Source organism: Thermobia domestica, chromosome 2 (assembly GCF_964235325.1).
Source record: "Thermobia domestica chromosome 2, izTheDome1.hap1.1, whole genome shotgun sequence".
NCBI lineage: Eukaryota > Metazoa > Arthropoda > Insecta > Zygentoma > Lepismatidae > Thermobia > Thermobia domestica.
In genome coordinates, this window is record NC_137455.1 from 47,774,041 (window position 1) to 47,793,807 (window position 19,767).

The window sequence follows — 19,767 nt, forward strand, 5'->3', positions numbered from 1 at the left end:
AAAAATCTTGTACTTCATTCTCGCGGATTTAAACAACCGTATTGTGTTGTTTAATGAAAATTTATTGAAATTATTTGAGTATAATTAAAACTTTTAAGCTTCATTTGAAAAGTATAAAATCAAAAGCAAAAGCGTCATCGATTTGCATCGGCTTTTGTAAACAACTTCTGGTGAATGGGAAAGTGTCTTGCCAAAACAATATTTAAAGCTTCATTCTCCATAACAAGTTATGATTTGGATAGCTGAATTTTGGATTGGCTTTTTGAAGAACTGACAATGACAGCACTCTTCTGGCCAGTAAGTTATCTTTTCCGTATCCTTCTTGATTTTGTTATGATGACTTTCGCTATCTCAGATTGTTGGTAGAGATTCCACAGACAGGCTAAATCAATTAGATATACTACTATCGCTATCGAATATTAGATTAATTAATTTGTTTGATTTCATTAATTTGTTACGGCTCTCATTATAATGTGTTTATTGTCTGTTTTGTGAAAAATTCTCTGAATATGCCAAAAGCACCAAACTTACTAATAGGAATAAATATTCCCCTGTACTTGTGCCTTGTAATAGCTCTACGCAGAATGTGATGCAGTGTAGATTTAATTCACGCAATAAACTTGTTGGCTAACAATCCATTAATCCTTTCATTATATATCAGTATTCATATATATTCAGTATATTCTATCATTCATCATTATTCTTAATATTCTAATGTATATGAGAAACAGTATCTATATTTCAAGAGAAGAAACAGTATGTTGATATTGGATATACACAACATTTTTTTATTTAAACTGATTTCATACAATATCCATTTTTAGATGATACAAAAGCACCATTACTAAGTATTGCAACAATATCGAGTATTAAATACAGTAAAGTGCGAATAATAACATTTCAAGATATTTATTATTTACCACTTGCAAAATTTTCCTTTAACACTATTTAAATACTATTAAAAGTCCACGCAGGGCGAAATTTGCCATTTCGTTCTGGGACACTAAGCTTTACACTTCATTTTAAGCGCCCTCCTAATAAAAATTAATTTGTTCAAAATAAAATGTAGACATGGTATCCCATTCTTTTCAGGATCTGTATATGAACGGGGACATGTTATAGGTAGTTTTTTCCAGGGATTGTTTCGTTTTGCATTACCATTTCTTAAACATGGTGCAAAAACTTTAGGTCGTCAAACATGTAAAACGGGGATACAAGTAGCGAGTTATTTACTAGAAGATAAACCATTTAAATAATCTGTCCGCGCATGTGTAAAAGAAACTGATGAAGCATTAAAGGCAAAACCTGCTAACAAGGTTGGTCAGTTATTAACTGGAAGTGGTCAGAGACGGACAAGCAAACAGAAAGCTCCGGCAATTGTTCGTTTTGGACCTCCAACAAAATGTAAGCGCACAAAAAAGTAAAAGCAAAAAATCTTTGAGTTTTACGTCCCACGATTATGCCGGTTAGGCTAAAGGAGACGGTGATTATGAGAAATGAATGAAATGGTGGAATGAAGAAAGTGGGAGGAAACGGGAGAACCCCGAGAAAACCCACGCACACGGTGTTTGTCCACCACAAAGTTCACTTGGCGGGGGCTGGTAAAGTAAAAGCAAAACAAAAGTAAAGGAAAAAGGAAAATAAGTCGTGTTAGAGATATATTCTCATAATGTTATGACTTATTTCAAACAATGTAGAATGCTGCAACAATGATTTTGATTTATTTACTACTCCAATGACACAAACTGCAATTGAATCTTCAATAAATGCAGAATATCGACCAACTTCAGCATCAACTTCCGATGGTCCTATTGAATTTTCTTTTCCGGGTGAAACAGGTGAATTTATTTATACTGTACATTTTATCTTAACGTACGTAGAAAAATTACAAAACCTGATTATACACCTTTAGGTGAAAATGATGCAGCACCAACAAATAATTTCTTACATTCATTATTCAGTCAAATTGACATTTCATTAAATGATAAGTTAATTATTTCTTCATCAGAATTTTATTCTTATTGTTCATACCTTGGTGCATTATTAAATTATTCCCGGGATGCTATTGATACACATTTGAAATTAAGCATATGGTAAAAATATACCGCTGAACAACTTGATACATTAAGTACTGATAATGCAGATTTTCTACAACGTGCTAATTTAATTAAAAATAGTAAATCGTTTGAAATGTATGGTAGCCTGTATTCAGATATTGCTGGACTGCCACGAGTAATTGTAAATAAAATAAGTCTCCCTATAAAATTACTCCGTACAAAAGATGCTTTTTTTTAATGACTCCTGCAAATACTTCTTATAAAGTAAAACTTGAAGATGTTATTTTATATATAAGACGCATAGATGTTGCACCTCATTTGGCAATGGAAATCAGTACTAACATGGTTCGTGGAACAATAAAATATCCCCTCACAAGAGTTCAAACAAGATCATATACTATTCCTGCATATGTTAATTCATACAAACTTAATATTTTCCTGTGTAACGTACCTAAAGTTCTGGTTATCGGGTTTGTTTCTATTTGGCATTTAATGGGAAATCTGAAGAAAATCCATTTCATTTTCAACACTAACGTTAACAAACTGCGGCTACAGGTCGGATTAAAATCTTTTTCTCCCAATCGTTTTACCCTCGATTTCGAAAATGATTTGTACCTTCTAAGTTACCATTCTCTGTTTTCCGGTACAGGTTTATATTATAAAGATGATGCAAATACTATTACTCCTGAAGATTATTCCCACGGTTTATTCTTTGTGCATTTATCCTATCACCGACAGGAACTTTAGATGAAAGTGCTTGGGACATTGTGCGTGATGCACCTGTAAATATGTTTCCTTTTCTGAAAACTTAAATGAACCTATAACATGTCCTGTAAATTCAGTTTCATTCTCTAATTCAAATTGATAAAGATAGAAATATACATATACCGATAATACTTTTTAATATCATTTTAGTAAAAGAAGTACTGTATAACTGTTCCCTTCTGAGTATTTAAATTACGTGTCCTACTGATACAAACTGTTTTAGACATTCTATATTGTGATATACTGCCTGATTATTATTATTAAAAGAGTTGCAAGATATCATATCATGAAGTGTCTCAAAACTATTTTCCTGGAGTTAACACCACTCATAAGTTTTGGAAGTTATAAAAATCTGTGAATAATATTTTCAATATGTTATTTCAATTCTTCAGAATATTTCATATACGCCACTAAGTCTTCCAACATATTCACGTGTATGATATGGTTTTAAAAAGAAAAGTGATGTATACCGCTGATATAATAAAAGTGTTACTCTGTGATAAACTAACTGGTGCAAATGTGCATGGAATTTATGCAATCTACAGAATGCCTAAAAGTGTACATCCATTGGCTGGACTTATAATAAACTTGGACAGTTCAAATTCTACAGGATCACTTTGAGTTTGTGTATTCATTGATGAAAATCAAAGAGGATATTACTTTGATAGCTTCGCATTACCAATTCCAAAAGAAATAAATCTTTTAATTAAAATCTGTAAACTTTTAATATATTTTCCAAATAGTTCCAATTATCAAAATGAAAATTCAATCTTGTATGGAGATTTTGTTTTATATTTTCTTCATCATATTGTACGCAAGAAAAGTTTTGAAGCATGTTTAAATTTATTCAAAAAATAAGCTTAAATAAAATGATAAAATTGTATTTAATCATGTAACCAATATATTAGAAAAGAAAAAAAACTAGATTGCATTAAGAATTCTTTTATATACAATTTTAAATCTTGTGCTTTTATTTACAAGAAAAAAACAAAACCCTATCGTATTACAAGTTGGCGAATGCATTAGTTAATGTCATTAGACGTTGGAACTTCCACCAAAAACATAATTGTTGTGCATTAGGTAACGCACATTCTGATTTTTTCAAGTTTTATATTTTGTTCATGAAAAGTGCAATAATCAATAAATACGCTCGCATGCAATGTGTTTAATGGATGACATTGTTTACTTTCCAAATCAATAACATTAACTGGTGCAAAAATCTTTTTAATCCAAAGTAAGTTTCTGCACCTTTGCAGTAAAAAGTTCCATCCTGTTTACAAAGTTGATGCACAGTTACGTATATGTGATACAGAATAACCGCGTTTATCATTCCAACTTATTTCGTGTAAGTTGAATTTTAACCATTCAATTTCTTTTGAAAATCTAACACAAGTAAATTATATTCTACTGGTAATTTTATTAAACAATGCAAATTTACTGTATCATCGCATGCAGTTAAACAAATTCACAAATAATATATTCACTATTTGAAATCTTAATTCTTGTATGTCAATAATGTATTGATTAACACATGCTGAAATTTCATGTTTACTTTGCAAGAAAACCACAATAATTTTTCCAACGAATTTCGTGTTCTTCAAACGCTAACACGTTTTTCGTATAAAGATTATACTTGAAGTTTTACTAGGTTTTTTTAAAACACTTCACACAAATCAACAAGAGTTATTTCATTCGATAAATGCTGTACGGCAAAAGTTCCAACATTATGAAGAATTAGCAATGATGTAGAAGATTAACGTACATTATTTAGAAGAAATACTATTATGCACTTATAATTTAACGTAAGTATGATGTTAAATTAACATAAGTATGCACTTATAATTTTTAAAACAGATACTTCACTAATATGATCTTCACTACACAATACACATAAATTAGTGTCGCAAAACATTTTCCACAGTACGTTTTATTAACACAATTCACTTAAATTCACTTTACGAATTAAATCTGTCTTTTTCAAGTAATATACGCACAAGATATTTCGTATTCATACCAGTCGTTAGTTTACCATATGTAATAAAATAGTCTCTTGTTAATGGTCAAATAGCATGAGTTAATTCGTAAATATAACACAATTCGTCCTGCACATGAGTACTCACCAGCACAGACCAAGCACGTATGCCTAAAATGTCATCGTCGCAGTAAAAATATTCATGAACCCATTAAAATGTATCAATCCGATAACATGCAAAACATATGAGATAATCATTAGGAATCTATTTCACAATCCAGTCCCTAATACAGTTCACATACACATAGTTAACACAACATTCACAGTTCAAAGTTAATTACGTTGGAGTAGGTGATTGTGCCGGCGTACCCACATTTGATACGACGGCTTCGTTTGATTTCGCCTCAGAATCCAACTTATCCTCCAAAAACTAGTACACTTCCTCGTCGGGTAAATCATGTGTTTTTTCACTATCTGATTACAAACATGGATAAACTTCTACATTATCATTTCCATATCTTTCTAATTCCGTTTCGTTAAACGATGAATCCGGAGAATCTGGATAGTCTTCTAACTTTGCTTTCTTTTTACAAGTACTGGCATTCTGAGTGTCTAACTTCCGCTTCTCAACATCGTCTTCAATAAACTGATGGTTCTCCACGGCTAACAAAACTATACATGTAAATTTTAACACTAGTATTGTAAGAAAAATAACAAATGACGTCACGCACCCGCGCCCTCGGGTATTCCCGTTCGCGCTCCCGCACCCCCGCCGCGTTTGCGACACCGGCTGCCAGAGTGCGTGTTCTAACATTTTTTCCCACCTTCCAATTTCGTATACCAGTATGTAGTATTATGGGTGAATTCAACGTGCACATACGGTAAGTCCATGAGCAGTTTTTCATAAATGCCGAAGGAATGATTCTTTTATTATTCGCTTTAGTACATATTAAAACCGTTAAGCATCCAACAGAGACAGATGTGTTTGTTTACAATAATCAATTTCTTTTTCTTTTAAAAATATCACGCAAAAAATTCTTTCTTTATTTTGCATTCATCTATTCTTTAAAAGCATCAATGTTAAACTATGATGTAATCACATTCTTTTATTTTCTACATTTAATCCCGCCAAAGCAATGTATACACGTTCCCACACAACCCTCAATCTTCTTCTACTCTTCCTTTGTTTACATACCGTCAAAGAATACCAACTGTCTTTTAACAATAGGATTTATGATACTTCATTCTTTTACAATAGCATTTTGTCACTAACAAGTTTCTACTTTAACCACGTCAAAAAGAGGGGGAGGCATTCCCCATTTAAAAGCATTTGACTAGAAACTTAGTCAAATACTACTCATAACTGTTTTTAATAATTCTCCGTGTATTCTTGTGGGCTCTATTGAAACATTGCTCAGACGCATCTTCTAGATTTCTATTGCAAAGGTGGTATAAGACAATCCTTCAATCCATATGCACTGTCACAAGGTCTATATTTATATATTGTGCGCCCCTGTGCTCAAAAGAATTTGCCGTTCCTCACATAAAATTTGCCGTCCCCCTTTCCCAAAAATGACCTATATTAGAGTTGAATTGACAGTTTCTGGGGTCACTGAGTTTAACGGTATCAGTTTTCATGATGTTCAAGTTTATCTTCACACCTGGGAGTTGGCGGTGGGAGAGGTTGACTTTCTAAAAATAATTAGATAAGCTAGCTAATTAGTAACTACTGTAATTAGAGCAAATTAAATATATTAACATATTTTCTCGCCCTTGCGCGGGACTCTGCGGATTGCTAGTTTTAATATTACTTTGTTTGAATTTTTAAACAATCAAAATTTTTGCCAACCTCTAAATTCTACTGCCCTGTGCTCGAGCACAGAATAGAACTTATCTAAGGGCCTGACTGTCACCAAGTAAAACTGCACCGGAGAACGGTTTTCAACCTCCTTCAAATAGGTGGCTTACCGCAGAATTACGTAAAACACGATTATCATGTACACTTCCAGGCTAATTTGCACTTACACTGTAATACACAATCGGGACAACATATAATCAAAACGTTAATTGAGTGTTTCCCATGTCTATCTACAAACACCTTTTCATTTTGCGATGGAGCACCGATATTAATGTGTTCCATCTGTTAAACCACCTTTCCATTAAAAAAAGTGTGCAATGTTGTTTCTCTCATTTGGCCATTTTACTATATCTGGAAACTTAGTTTATAATAGAGTTCATAGCACCAAGTACTATTCTGCAAATAGTTGCTTTTGACACACCGAGCATTTGTCCTAATCTGTGCATTTGAGCATCAATTCCTTGTCAGTGAAGACAAAGAAGTACTTGTTGTCTTGCTCACTTGTCAAACGAAAGCATTCTTTAAACTGAAATAAACTCATACCGTGGATCTTGATTCTGTTTTCATGCACTTTCTTAGGAATCTTATCCTTGCTTGATTCATCACTTGATGAATATAGTAACCTTCCTGTAATAGTCGACTTGACCAAGGTGCTGCGACTTAAATCTTTATATCCAATTTTTTATGAATTAATCTTTTATGTGTCTTCTTTGAATCTGTGATACCACGTTTGTTTAGATAGCAATACACGTTGTTATATGCCATATAGAATAATTTTCTAATCTTATTTTCCAACACATCATGGCTCCAACAATTCAAACTGAAATAGTGGAAAATAAACGCATTATTTTGAAGAGAACAGATAAGAAAAGGTAACAAGAAGCTACAATTATCCGAAATAAAGATGTTTAATTTCGTTAGCTCCATTTTCCTTACATTTCAAAAAACCGATTAATGCTATGCAAATGTTGTACGACGAAGTTATTAAATCATAAATTACTACTTTTCTTTAAGGAATAATTAAGCAATCTGAATATCCAAAATATTTACTATATAACTGAACAAAATATTTTAATTGTTATTATTTGAAGCCTAAAAGTCACTCCAAATTTATGATTTAATTGAACCAAAATGTCTATATTAGTAAATGACTAATTTAGAAACTGCTTTTTTTCTCTAAACATAAGATCTTGTAAGAGAAAATATGCAGAAATATAATTACCAGTGATGTGTTGTAATAATATAGGATAATACTTGTTTCCAGATCTGATTTTGTATGCCGAGTAAAGTATGGAAACACGTTACCTGACATACCTCTTTTAACGAAGTTTGTTGTTTATCCATTTGATCCAACCAGGTAAAGTATAAAGTATTATCTATTCTTTAGAATGATTATAATAAATTTCAACCATTTTTATTACTTAAAAGTATTGGATGGCATAATTAGTTAATAAAGTGATTTATCAGATTAGATTTAATCATTCTAAAATAGTATTGGGCATTAAGAATGTAACACGAAGGAAGAGTTATTGCATTGACCCCATATTTATAGAATTTTCTGAGGATGGATTCAAACTAAAATTATAGTAATGTAACTCCGCAACCCATTTTGCGTGCTGTGGCGTCGCCTTGTGCAGTTTACAAGAGCACTGAACCACCAAGTATCGTGTTCTGTTTCTTGCTCCTTAAGATATTTAATAATATTTAGAATATATTCTCGTTTCGTTTCAGTTCTTTGTTTTTTTTTACCCCTTGCGTATATGCATTCAATTATCACAACACGTTCGCAACAGCAGTAGTACAGAAGGGAAACGCGGGCAGCTAAGGGGAGGGATTGCGGTCTCCTGAAGTTCAAATCTTACGAGCAGCATTGACAGCTGTTGTTGACTTATTTCCAGTAATGTGGTTCTTTCAACAGAATCAAACAATGAACTGCAATTTAAAATAGAAGAATATAGTAGTAGGATATAACTCATTCTTTCAATTAGTTATCTACGTTTCTTTTTTATCTGAATTTCTTGTAATAAATATACACTAATGGAACAAACAAAATTACGACATTCCGAGGTCATACCAAGGAGAATAGAAGGTTTAGAACCCTTCCTCAAAGATTTTTAAGATAAGGCAGAAAAAAAAATATTTTCAAGACTTCTTCTAGAAATACGTATAATCTCTGACTTTTCTTTAGGCTACGAATTTCCTGCCTAATTAAACTAAATGTTCGTAGGAAAAGCGAATAGCTTATCAAAACAAACTGTACTTGGCAGGGGCGGATGCAGGACGGACTTCTGGGAGTGGCTGTGGGTTGTAATACTGCTACTTAGAGCTACTTTTAAGAGGTCCAAACTCTGGGATGGGTTTTATTTATATATAAAATAAGAAAGTTTCCTCTTCTGGGGAGTCGCCCTCTGGATCCGCCCCTGGTACTTGGTAACATTGCTACAACGGTAAGATCCTACCTTCTGTATTGCGGGAACCTGAAGGAAATGTTGGAACTGATTTTTTTCAACATTCATCTTTAACACATGCAAAATGAAAAAAAAATAATACTTGCAGTAACGTTCGTTCAGCTGTAACACTTCTTAAAAACGGGGAAAGGTTTTGCCTTTGGAGGGGGCGGAACTTACTTCGGAGATCGTACTTCATACGCAGAAACATTATTCTCTCAGTGTATTTCAAAGTGGCGAAAGTGAAAACTTGTTGTGTGGTGGTATACTAATTGATTTATAAATGTGTTTGCTAGTTTTTATTATGTCTTGTCCATAATTTCCATCAGCTATGTACTGTTAGAATTTTTGGTAGATATACTCTCGACCGTTTTCAAAACTATAACTTATATCCATCTTTTTACCTGAATTACATTTCCCAATTAAAGTAAATATATGCTGAACTATAAAGAAATTAAGAGAATATGTGCAATATATTCTCGTATACCCTCTTCGAAAGGTTTGTAGTGTTAGGTTTTCCTAAAATACTTTCTCAATACTAGTGAATCTAAGGCCTGTTCGATACGGAAGCACTTTTCGGAATATTTCTTGTAGAAAAATCTCGTCATTACCCTATTTTGTACAGGATTCTTTTGAGTAATTGCAAACTACTGTATATCTTTTAGTGCACTGACGAACTGTGAAAGTTTAGAGAGAAGTTCGAAGATAACTATCATCTGGAGGTGACAACTAAACTGTGTCGAAATTTCAAAGTTAATTTAAAACAATAAATGGCTGATAGGTTATGAAACAAAAATATCATTGTTTTGCTTTTCTCGTGTCCTATATGAAAGGAATTAGCAGTGGACCTGATTATTGTGTAAAACAAATTAAAATTATGCCGAATTTAACTGGTGTGAGCACCATGGGCGCACCCATACGGAGAATCTTCCGGGTTCGGATCCCCCCTCAAAATTTCTTGACATTCGCTTGTATATTTTGATAAAACTAAGCCTAAAGATTTGATGTTATAAAGGTAACCAAGAAAGTTCTGTCGATTTTTGTGGAGGTCGGTGTTCAATTGGCCCTCACACCGTGAATTGAATACAAATGGAGATAAGGGGAAGGCCAGTTGTTCGTGTGGGTATATCCAACATACTACTTGGTTGTGGCAGTTCAGTTACACCGTGAACTTGCGTAAGGACAGAGTGAACATGGGACCTCTACAGAGCGTCAATAAGGGCGTGTATGCTGTACGAGTTCAAACTGGGGTCCAACGCCGCTGCAGCGGGGCGGATGATATGCCAGGGTTTTGGTGAGGGTGTCGTGCATACGCGGACAGTGCAGCGGTATTTTAACAAGATTAAGAACGGTGACGAAACAGCACGTGCCGGAAGACCAATACATATCCAAAATAATGATCTTCAGGCAGCAATTCAGACGAATAGTGGCCAGACATGTGAAGAACAGAGATTACAATTCAGTGTGAGTGGAGAAACCATTCGATAACACCTCCATCAACTTGGAAAGCACTACAAGTTTCAACTGACACCGTAAGATAGAACATCGAACTGTATTTTGGCTATAATTTTGGCGGTTAACATCAGTTCTAATTACCGGGAGGGTTCATTGTTGTAGAGGTATGAAAAGCAGTCAGTGTAAAGGCCGACCAAATTTGAAAGATGTCATGTACAAGATTTTCCGTCAATGTTAATTCAGTTTCGTAGAATACTACTGTGAATAATGAAACTTTGATGCAATAGTTGAAATTGAAATGTGAAACGTTTTAGTCATAAAAAAGTAAAACTGGGAGAAGGCGGTTTCAGCCTCTATTCGAAGTTACTTTGCACCGGTCCAAAATACCGCTTAGATAGGAAATTATTATTACTGGAACCTCCTGCATTCTAAATTTAGGTGAATTTCCTATTTAGGAAGATACCGGAATGAATTTTTTGTTGGAAAATAAATTATGAACAATGGTGGATCCAGAAAAGTAGTTTGAGAGAGGCTTCAATCACAAAGACTTCTTTTTTTTTTTTAGAAATCACTAGACTTTTTTTTGGGGGGGGGGCTTGCAGCTTATATGCATAGGAATGACTAGCATTAGATCTTTTAAAAAAGAAATCATGCAGTTTGGGTGGGTTTCAGCCTAAAAGTTCCAAGTCCCGTAAATCTCAAAATAATTACGGTTGGGATGATATTCTTGGACATAAGGAATAACCAAGGCAAATCAGTTCACGGGGATTTTTTCTGTTTCTGAGTTGGCACTTTTGTGGAACATATGCTAAAGTATTAGAATGCGGTTCCTGTGCCGGTAGCAGAAAATATATAATTTTCTTTACAAATATCGATAATTCAAACTAAATACTGATACCGGTACCATCACTCTAATATCAATCTTTGTAGACTCCATGCACTTTTGTGTAGAAGGTAAAAGGTATAAATACTGAAGGAAAAACATTGCACAGAAACGTTATGTTCGTATATGGAACATAGTTTTTTGTATGTTGTGCAAAGTAATTCCAGCTATGGGGTTACTTTGCACCAAAGTTTATATTTCAAATACTATGATTATACTGAATGTACTTACACTAATGTTTTCCTTATATATCTAGCTATTATATGTTTAAAATATAGTGTTCTATTTGGTCTAGGAATTAATTCGTGCGGTTGGTACGCACACATTGAAGCTGTAGTACAAACACAAAATACATAAATACCTTAAGAAAAATATTGTCCATCGCTAGCCACCACTTTCGCCCATCTGTCAGGCAATGTACGGATTCCGTGGCGAAAGAAGTCCTCATCCTTGGAAGCGATCCAGTCAGAGACCCATGTTTCGATATCTTCTGAAGAAGTAAACCGCTGTCCAATCAAATCGTTGTTCATGCAATCGAACAAGTAGTAGTCCGAAGGAGCAACGTCTTGTGAATACGGCGGGTGGGGTAAAACTTCCCATCCGACATTTTCTAAATAGGTTTTGACCGGTTTTGCGACATGTGGGCGAGCGTTATCATGTTGAACAATAAGTTTATCATGTCTGTTCTCCCATTCTGGTCGTGTTCTGGCCAGAGCTTGCTTCAAACGCATTAATTGTCGTCGATAACGTTCTCCATTCATAGTTTCACCCGGTTGCAGCAGCTCATAGTACACCACACCTTTCATATCCCACCATATGCACAGCATAACCTTTGCACAGTGAATATCTCGTTTTGGTTGTGATGGACCTGGTTCACCTGGTTTCACCCAGGCCATTTTCGTTTAGGGTTCTCGTAATGGATCCACTTCTCATCACCCGTAATAATTCGATGCAGAAACCCCTTTCTGCTCTGTCGTTGAAGCAGCAATTCGCAAATGGTTTTTCGTCTTTCAACGTCTCTGTCTTTCAATTCATGTGGAACCCAATGTGACATCTTTTGAATCATTCCCATGGCTTTCAAGCGTTTGGAGATGTTGTTTGATCAACGCCTAATGCTGCTGCAAGTTGTTCCTGCGTTTGACACGAATCCTGCTCGAGCAATGCTGTCAATTCTTCGTCTTGAAATTTTTTTGGCTGTCCAGCTCGCTCTTGGTCTGCCAAGCCGAAATCACCACTTCTAAACCGTGCAAACAACTTCTGACACGTTCGCTCAGCTAGAGCATGGTCACCATACACTTCCACCAAAATACGATGACTTTCAGTCGCACTTTTCTGCATGTTAAAGTAATGCAGCAGGACACCCCGCAAAAACACTTTATCAGGCACAAATTGCGCCATGTTCACTTAACTACAAACTGGTGTTGTTGACGCTTTAATCCACTGCCCTATACTACGAACGATACGCGATGACAGGGGTTTGCAACACATGTGTGGATACACGGAACTGTGGGACGCTCCGTTCGTTGCGCCATCTCTTGTCCACCCGCACGAATTAATTCCTAGACCAAATAAATCATTATGTTTGTAAGTTACATGCAACTTTCTTTAAAATGGCTTAAATATTGTGCAAAGTAGCCCCGTCTTACGGTATATATATATATATATATATATATATATATATATATATATATATATATATATATATATATATATATATATATATATATATCTTTCAATGACTTTTTATAGTTTTTCTTATTTAGAATACTGAAAGAATTCTAGAATACAATTTTCTAACAACAAACGACTCTGAAGTACCGAAAAATTATGTGTGACGCCACTGCATGCGTGCCGACACACCTCCTGAAACAGGAACTGGAGGCAGGTAATACCGAAGTTTCCTCCCCTCCCCGCAACATTTCGGCTTTGAGATCTCTAGTGATTTTTGACTTTAAAGCATCTTTTAATATTCTGATGTGTGCTACAAAATATTACAGAAAAAATAACAAAGAATTTGGCATTGTAATCTTGTAATCACTATATGTCTTACATACAGAACTATTGAACTTAATTCTAAATGCATTGCTCAGCACAAAGAATACAAGATATTCAAGAAATGAAATGTATTTGACGTTGCTAATATTGCTCAACCTATTTCTTCAATTTGACTTGCTTAATCGATTCCGTAAAAAACAATGGATTACATAATTATTACCAGTATAGTTTGGAACGGAATTGTGAAAATAAAACTAGCATCATTTCTCGTACCGTACATTTCTAATATTTATTAACTTGTAAAATAGGGACATGAAAATCTTTCATGGTGCATTGAAATTCAAGTAGACATTTGATGTCGAATGTTTTTTTAATGAGTAATTCATCCCAGTATTTCTTTTCTGCTTTAAGATATAAACCTACTGTTTAACGCAGAATTTGAATCACACAAGCTCTTAGGAGAAATTGAACCCTAATATCCCATACTGAAAACGCGTTTGCTTATTATATCCATGAGGAAGCTCCAACATTGTTATACAGTTTTGCCCTCTAGCAGAGACAGAATTTACTAAACCATCCACTAATCTGGCAATTGTCTCAAAATTACAACAAATGGCTAAAAATCACAACAATTCTGACCTTTAGGCTAGTAAAAACAAGAGGGACTCGTTTTTATGTAGTCTGCTTCTTTGTAAATTTTTAAAATTTTATTTTTGGTATTTTGCTATTCTCTATTTATTTGTATTTTATAACTATTTATTTAAATTACAAATTTAACACTTGTACATAACACATATCTGTTTGTAGCTTCGCAGGCAACGGTGTGTAGGCAGTCTTCACACTAACATATCAAATATAAATCAATTTATAATGTACTTCAAGAATATTAATTCGTTTCTTAAATACTTGCAGAAAAATGTACACAAAGAAAAGATTTTATTAAATTCCGAAATCCTAAAGGGCATGAAGAAAGTATTTTATTTTTTCCTTCATAATAATTTGCTATACATATGAAGTCACATCGAAAACCTACTGCAAAGTTCTTTCACTCTTGAAGCATCCTTGCATTCGCATTGTTTAGGAATTCGAACAGATTATGTAAGAAGAATAACTATATCTTCAAGTTTCATCATAAATTTTAGATAGGTTATTCCACTTGTTCTTGGAAAAATCACTAGGATACAGTTTTATTAGCAGTGTTTTTGCATCTACTTTAATAAAAATGAGCGTGATTTTTATTTTTTATATACCTGCAAGGAAATGGAAAATTGATTGACTCTGTTGTAAGAAAACCGTTTGACATTACAATTGAAACAAACACAAAATAAACATACTTCGGTCTAATATCAAGTCATTTCCCAACAAAAATTCATTCGGATTTCCAATAATTTATTTCCATCACACTAGGGCTCGCAGTATTTAAAAGGTACTACAATTAACATCTTCAAGATATGTTTGGTCATATATTCCATTTTGAATATCACTTCCCGTCCAAATCTTCCTATTCTTGTGCTCTTGCTTTTTATTCTTTTCCTTGATAGCAAAATGATTATAGCATCTGCACTTAAAAACATGTATTTAGATAGATCCATCCTGTTGAAACAACTTGAGTAAACTGGAAAATTACCGCGTGTTCAAACAGCGGGCAAGAGGAAGAGCGAAAAATAAAAGCTTCTTTTTCTTCTTTTACGCGCCTATTTTTACGCTAGATGTATGAGCCAACTTACAGATCGAACTTTACATCATTTTACGGACCGAAATTACGCACCGAAAAATAGGCTAGTGTCTTTTCGCCTTTACCATGGAGCCTACAGTATGACACTATTTAATTTTCTGCTCTCCCGGTCGCCACAAGGAGATAGAAAACGAAAGACTTCGCAGTGACGAAAACTGCGATTATTTTGTACGCAAGATCAGGTATTTAAAAGGCTGTTCTATGTCAGCAGTGGATGCTAGAAAGAGCCAAGCCAGAGCATCTGAATAATGTGTAACATCAAGCAGTGAGTTATGTTGCCATATCTCGTATGAACATCAATCAGAGCTGCAGGCTCCATATTAAAAAAACTAAAATTTGTGTTGGGTCATTTTTCATTCACAAACATGAATAAACGTTCTTAATTGTTATTAAAATGTTTTTCTTCGGATTAATTGCGAAGGCATGTGACTTTATAACTACATTACAGAGCCGCCCCTGAGTGAGTATGTGTAGATGGTTGAATAATGCCTTGTCGTCGAGTGCAACAGAAATTCCAGAATATTTCCGAGTTTGATTCAGAAAGAATCGTGGCATATAGCAATTGTGGATTATGCTTAAGGAGTAGTCGTGTTCAAAGGAATGAGGCCACAGTGATGCGAATATAGATTCAATGGCTCTGGAAACTAATACACAACGACACAATATATCACCCCAGAATTTTGTTTGGTGAAATTTTTGTTATTATACTGGTAAGATAAGACCATCAAGGCAGATAGTTACAATGCTGACCTTCATCAAGTGTATCGAAAACTTGTCCGCAATAGTCAACAGATGTGACGTCTTCACGTAAGACGATAATGCTGTCGCGCGTGAGACGGTGCAAGATCTCCATGACTTGCAATATAAAACGCTTTCCCACCCACCGTATTCCCCATATCTGTTCCGTAAACAAAAATCCTTCATTGCTCTGTAGCATTGATCTCAAGTAGTTGAATTTCTTCGTCATTATTACCTCTTTTTCTTCCAGTCGTATTCTTGTATTTTGTATTACATTTTTCCTGGAAGGACAATGTAGATATTCTGTCTTAGTTTTACTGGTACTAAGTTCTTTGCTCTCCAATTTTTCTTTTGAGATATCTAATTTTTCTTACACTTTTGCCTTGGTCATACTCACCAGCACGATATCCACAAATTTAGTTTTCAAACTTTAGGAATGGGGCCTTTGGAAATAACGCATCTGGAGCAGAAGTTTTGACACCAATCTAAGAACTAGTCATTCATTTGGAAAACGGACAAAATCTCGCCACTCAAAACCTCTCATGGTCAAAATATCGCCACACAAAACGTCAGAGGACCAATACCTCGTCGCCCAAAACCTCGAGGGTCAAAATCTCGCATGGGCCAAAACATCGCCGCCCAAAATTTCGCTTGTCCAAAAACTTTGTGGGACGAAATCTTGCATGGCCAAACCCTCGTGGGACAAAATCTAGCCATAAAATTTACTAAATGAAATCCTGTGGTCAAAATAATAATAATAATAATAATAATAATAATAATAATAATAATAATAATCTTTATTATAGTATCGCGAACAGCTTTTGGCAAAAATACAGCACGTGGTATCAGATAATTACATTGCGATGGAATAATAATACTAGTACTAATATAAAACACAATATAGATAAAAGTCAGTTAAACAGAAATAATTCCTTGTCAACGCAGTAAAAAAATACCAAGTTCTCCATCTATCTAAAACAACAAGGACCTAAGAACAGCAGTCATTAAGTTACATTTTGGCTCAAATGTCTCTAAACGTCATTGGTTAAAAACTATCAGTCAGATCACATAAAGCTTTCACATTGTTTAGTACAGTAAGTCTAAAATGAGTTTAAAGAATCTGTCAATCTTTTCAAAATTTCACATTTCCAATTCAGAGGAACTAAAATCGTGCTTTTTCTTATGCTATGATTTGGTACTTTAAAACCTATGTTTTGTAAACAAATTCTCTGATATAAACGTTATCTAGTACTTTTTGCATGTATATTCTGTCGAAATTTTTTCGCCTATTCATAAGCTTTTCCAAACCTCAATAATCAATCCAATATTCATAGCTATGTGAGTAGTAGCTCATTTTCATTTTAAAACATAGCAGTCGAATAAAACATTTTTGCACAGATTCAATCTTGTTTGTCAAAGTTTTAGAAATGCTGTTCCAAATTACCGAACCAAATTCTAATTTTGGTCTTACAAGTAATTTATATAGAAATACATACGTTTTATCTCTTTGAAATACAGGCCACTTTAAAATTAAAACATATTATCCTTCTGGCATCTTGTACAATACAATTTATGTGATTAGAAAACTTTAACTGACAGTCAAATGTAATACCCAGGTCTTTAATAATGCTTACTTTCTCTATTTGTACACCATTGACCTCATATTTACTGACATAATATTGAGTTTTATTGGTGTATGTCATAAATTTTGTTTTCTTATGATTAAGTTTTAGAGAATTGTTTCTACACAACGTGTTTACTGCATTTGTCTTGTTGCAGTAAATAATTATTGAACTCATTGTTGACTAACCTGAACAACTTCATATGGTCAGCATATAGCAGAATTTTAGAGTATTTGATTTTTTCTGCAAGATCATTTAAAAATAAAGAAAATAAGAGGAGGTCCAAGAGCGACCCTTGCGGTATTCCGTTTTTTACATAGCCTACACTAGAATGTACAGGTCCAATTTTAACTTTGTATGTTCTCTTTGACAAATAGCTTTCAAACCAGCGAACGTACAAAGGTGACAAACTAATATTTGCTAACTTGCTAATGAGATATTTATGACTGACAGAGTCAAAAGCTTTTGATATATCTATGTATATTACATCGACTTGCAATTTATTTTTCAGTGCGTTACAGGTAAAGTCTGTAAAATGAATTAGATTTGTTACAATTGACTTGCCCTTATAAAAACCACGTTGAGACTCATTTAAGATATGTCTTACATTAAAATATATGTGTTTATGTATAATTAGCAAATATCTTCCAGAATGCATTGACAAGAGTTATTGGCCTGTAGTTGCTAGCATTCTGTCTATCAGCTGATTTATATATCGGAACAACATATACTTGCTTCCACATTGAAGGATATACACCTGTACGTAATGAAATGTTAAATATATTTGCTAAACTAGTTGAAAGTTCAGTTGCACAAGCTTTTATTACATAATAAGGAATATTATCTGGACCTGGAGTAGTGTTCGGTTTAATTAGTTTAATTGCTTCTATTACATCTAATTCAGTAACGGTAGGAATTCCGATTAGGGCACTATTACTAACGATATTCTCAGGCAATACCTCTTGACCTACGTCTAAGTTAAAAGCTTCATAAAATACACTCTTAAATGCTTCAGAAATTTCGACAGTGTCTTGAATTAGCATACCATTACAATTTATTTGCTTTGGTACTTGTTTACAGTCAAACTTTTTAAAAATGTTCCAAGAATATGAGCTGTTCTTAAAAATACTATTTTCTAAGCCTGAATAATAAGATTTTCTTGCTTCAATGTATTTCTTTTTTACAAGTTTCCTTAAATCTGAATATCTCTGATACCATACGCCATCATTTGTTCTTTTGGCTTTAACAAAATATTTAGCTTTTTGTTTATTTGTGCTTTCAATTCTCGCGTCATCCATGGATCCTGATATTTTTGTTTACAACCAATTGACTTCTTAGGTACATGCTCGTCTAATACAGAATAAGTTAAATTATATAAATGGTCAGTGGCTTCATTGAGACTGTTACTGCAATAATTTATTAAGTTAATTTCCCTAATGCCCTTGTAAATGCCTGGGAAATTTGCTTGTTTGAAATTATATGTATTGTGCTGAGGAACTGGATCATATTTGCCGCTGTCGGTAATTTTCCACTCAAACATAAATGGGGGATGGAAGTGATCGACTTTAGCCAGTGGTGGGATGTCAAAATGTATAAAACTGTATCTATATTTGTCAGCAACAAATCTAATACTCTTCCCGGATTACTATGATCATATGACTTGTTTTTCTGGTTTAAATTTAAAATATTGCTTGATTCAAAAATTTTCTGCTGTTTTCTTCCAGTACTGAGGAACTGGATCATATTTGCCGCTGTCGGTAATTTTCCACTCAAACATAAATGGGGGATGGAAGTGATCGACTTTAGCCAGTGGTGGGATGTCAAAATGTATAAAACTGTATCTATATTTGTCAGCAACAAATCTAATACTCTTCCCGGATTACTATGATCATATGACTTGTTTTTCTGGTTTAAATTTAAAATATTGCTTGATTCAAATATTTTCTGCTTTTTTCTTCAAATAATAATTATCAGTTGTTATGTTACCTGAAATCCAATCTATGCCTCCTGCGTTAAATCTCCTAAAATAATTACATTAAGATCTTTCGTCAACATAAAAGAACATAGACAGTCACAGTAGCTACTAAAATCTTGAAGTAACATGTCAGGAAGGAAATAAACTAAACATAAAATCAACGGTGTACTGTCAGAAATCAAAATTTTTGCTATAATAATGTCTAAGGATTCGTCAGGGGGATTAAGGATTTCATAAGAATATTCATTTTTTGTATTAAAAGTAA

General features: G+C 33.9%; 1 protein-coding gene across 1 annotated transcript in view; it reads left to right on the forward strand.

Annotated features, from left to right (window-relative positions):
* Positions 1 to 7,366: 7,366 nt before the first annotated feature.
* LOC145671728 (RNA polymerase II-associated factor 1 homolog) overlaps positions 7,367 to 19,767 on the forward strand; it is a 72,966-nt gene continuing 60,565 nt past the window's right edge. Inside the window, exons 1-2 of the mRNA XM_081740934.1 lie at positions 7,367 to 7,524; positions 7,917 to 8,009. Coding sequence (XP_081597060.1) covers positions 7,454 to 7,524; positions 7,917 to 8,009 — 164 coding nt within the window. The 5' untranslated portion in view covers positions 7,367 to 7,453. The remainder of the gene's footprint in view (positions 7,525 to 7,916; positions 8,010 to 19,767) is intronic.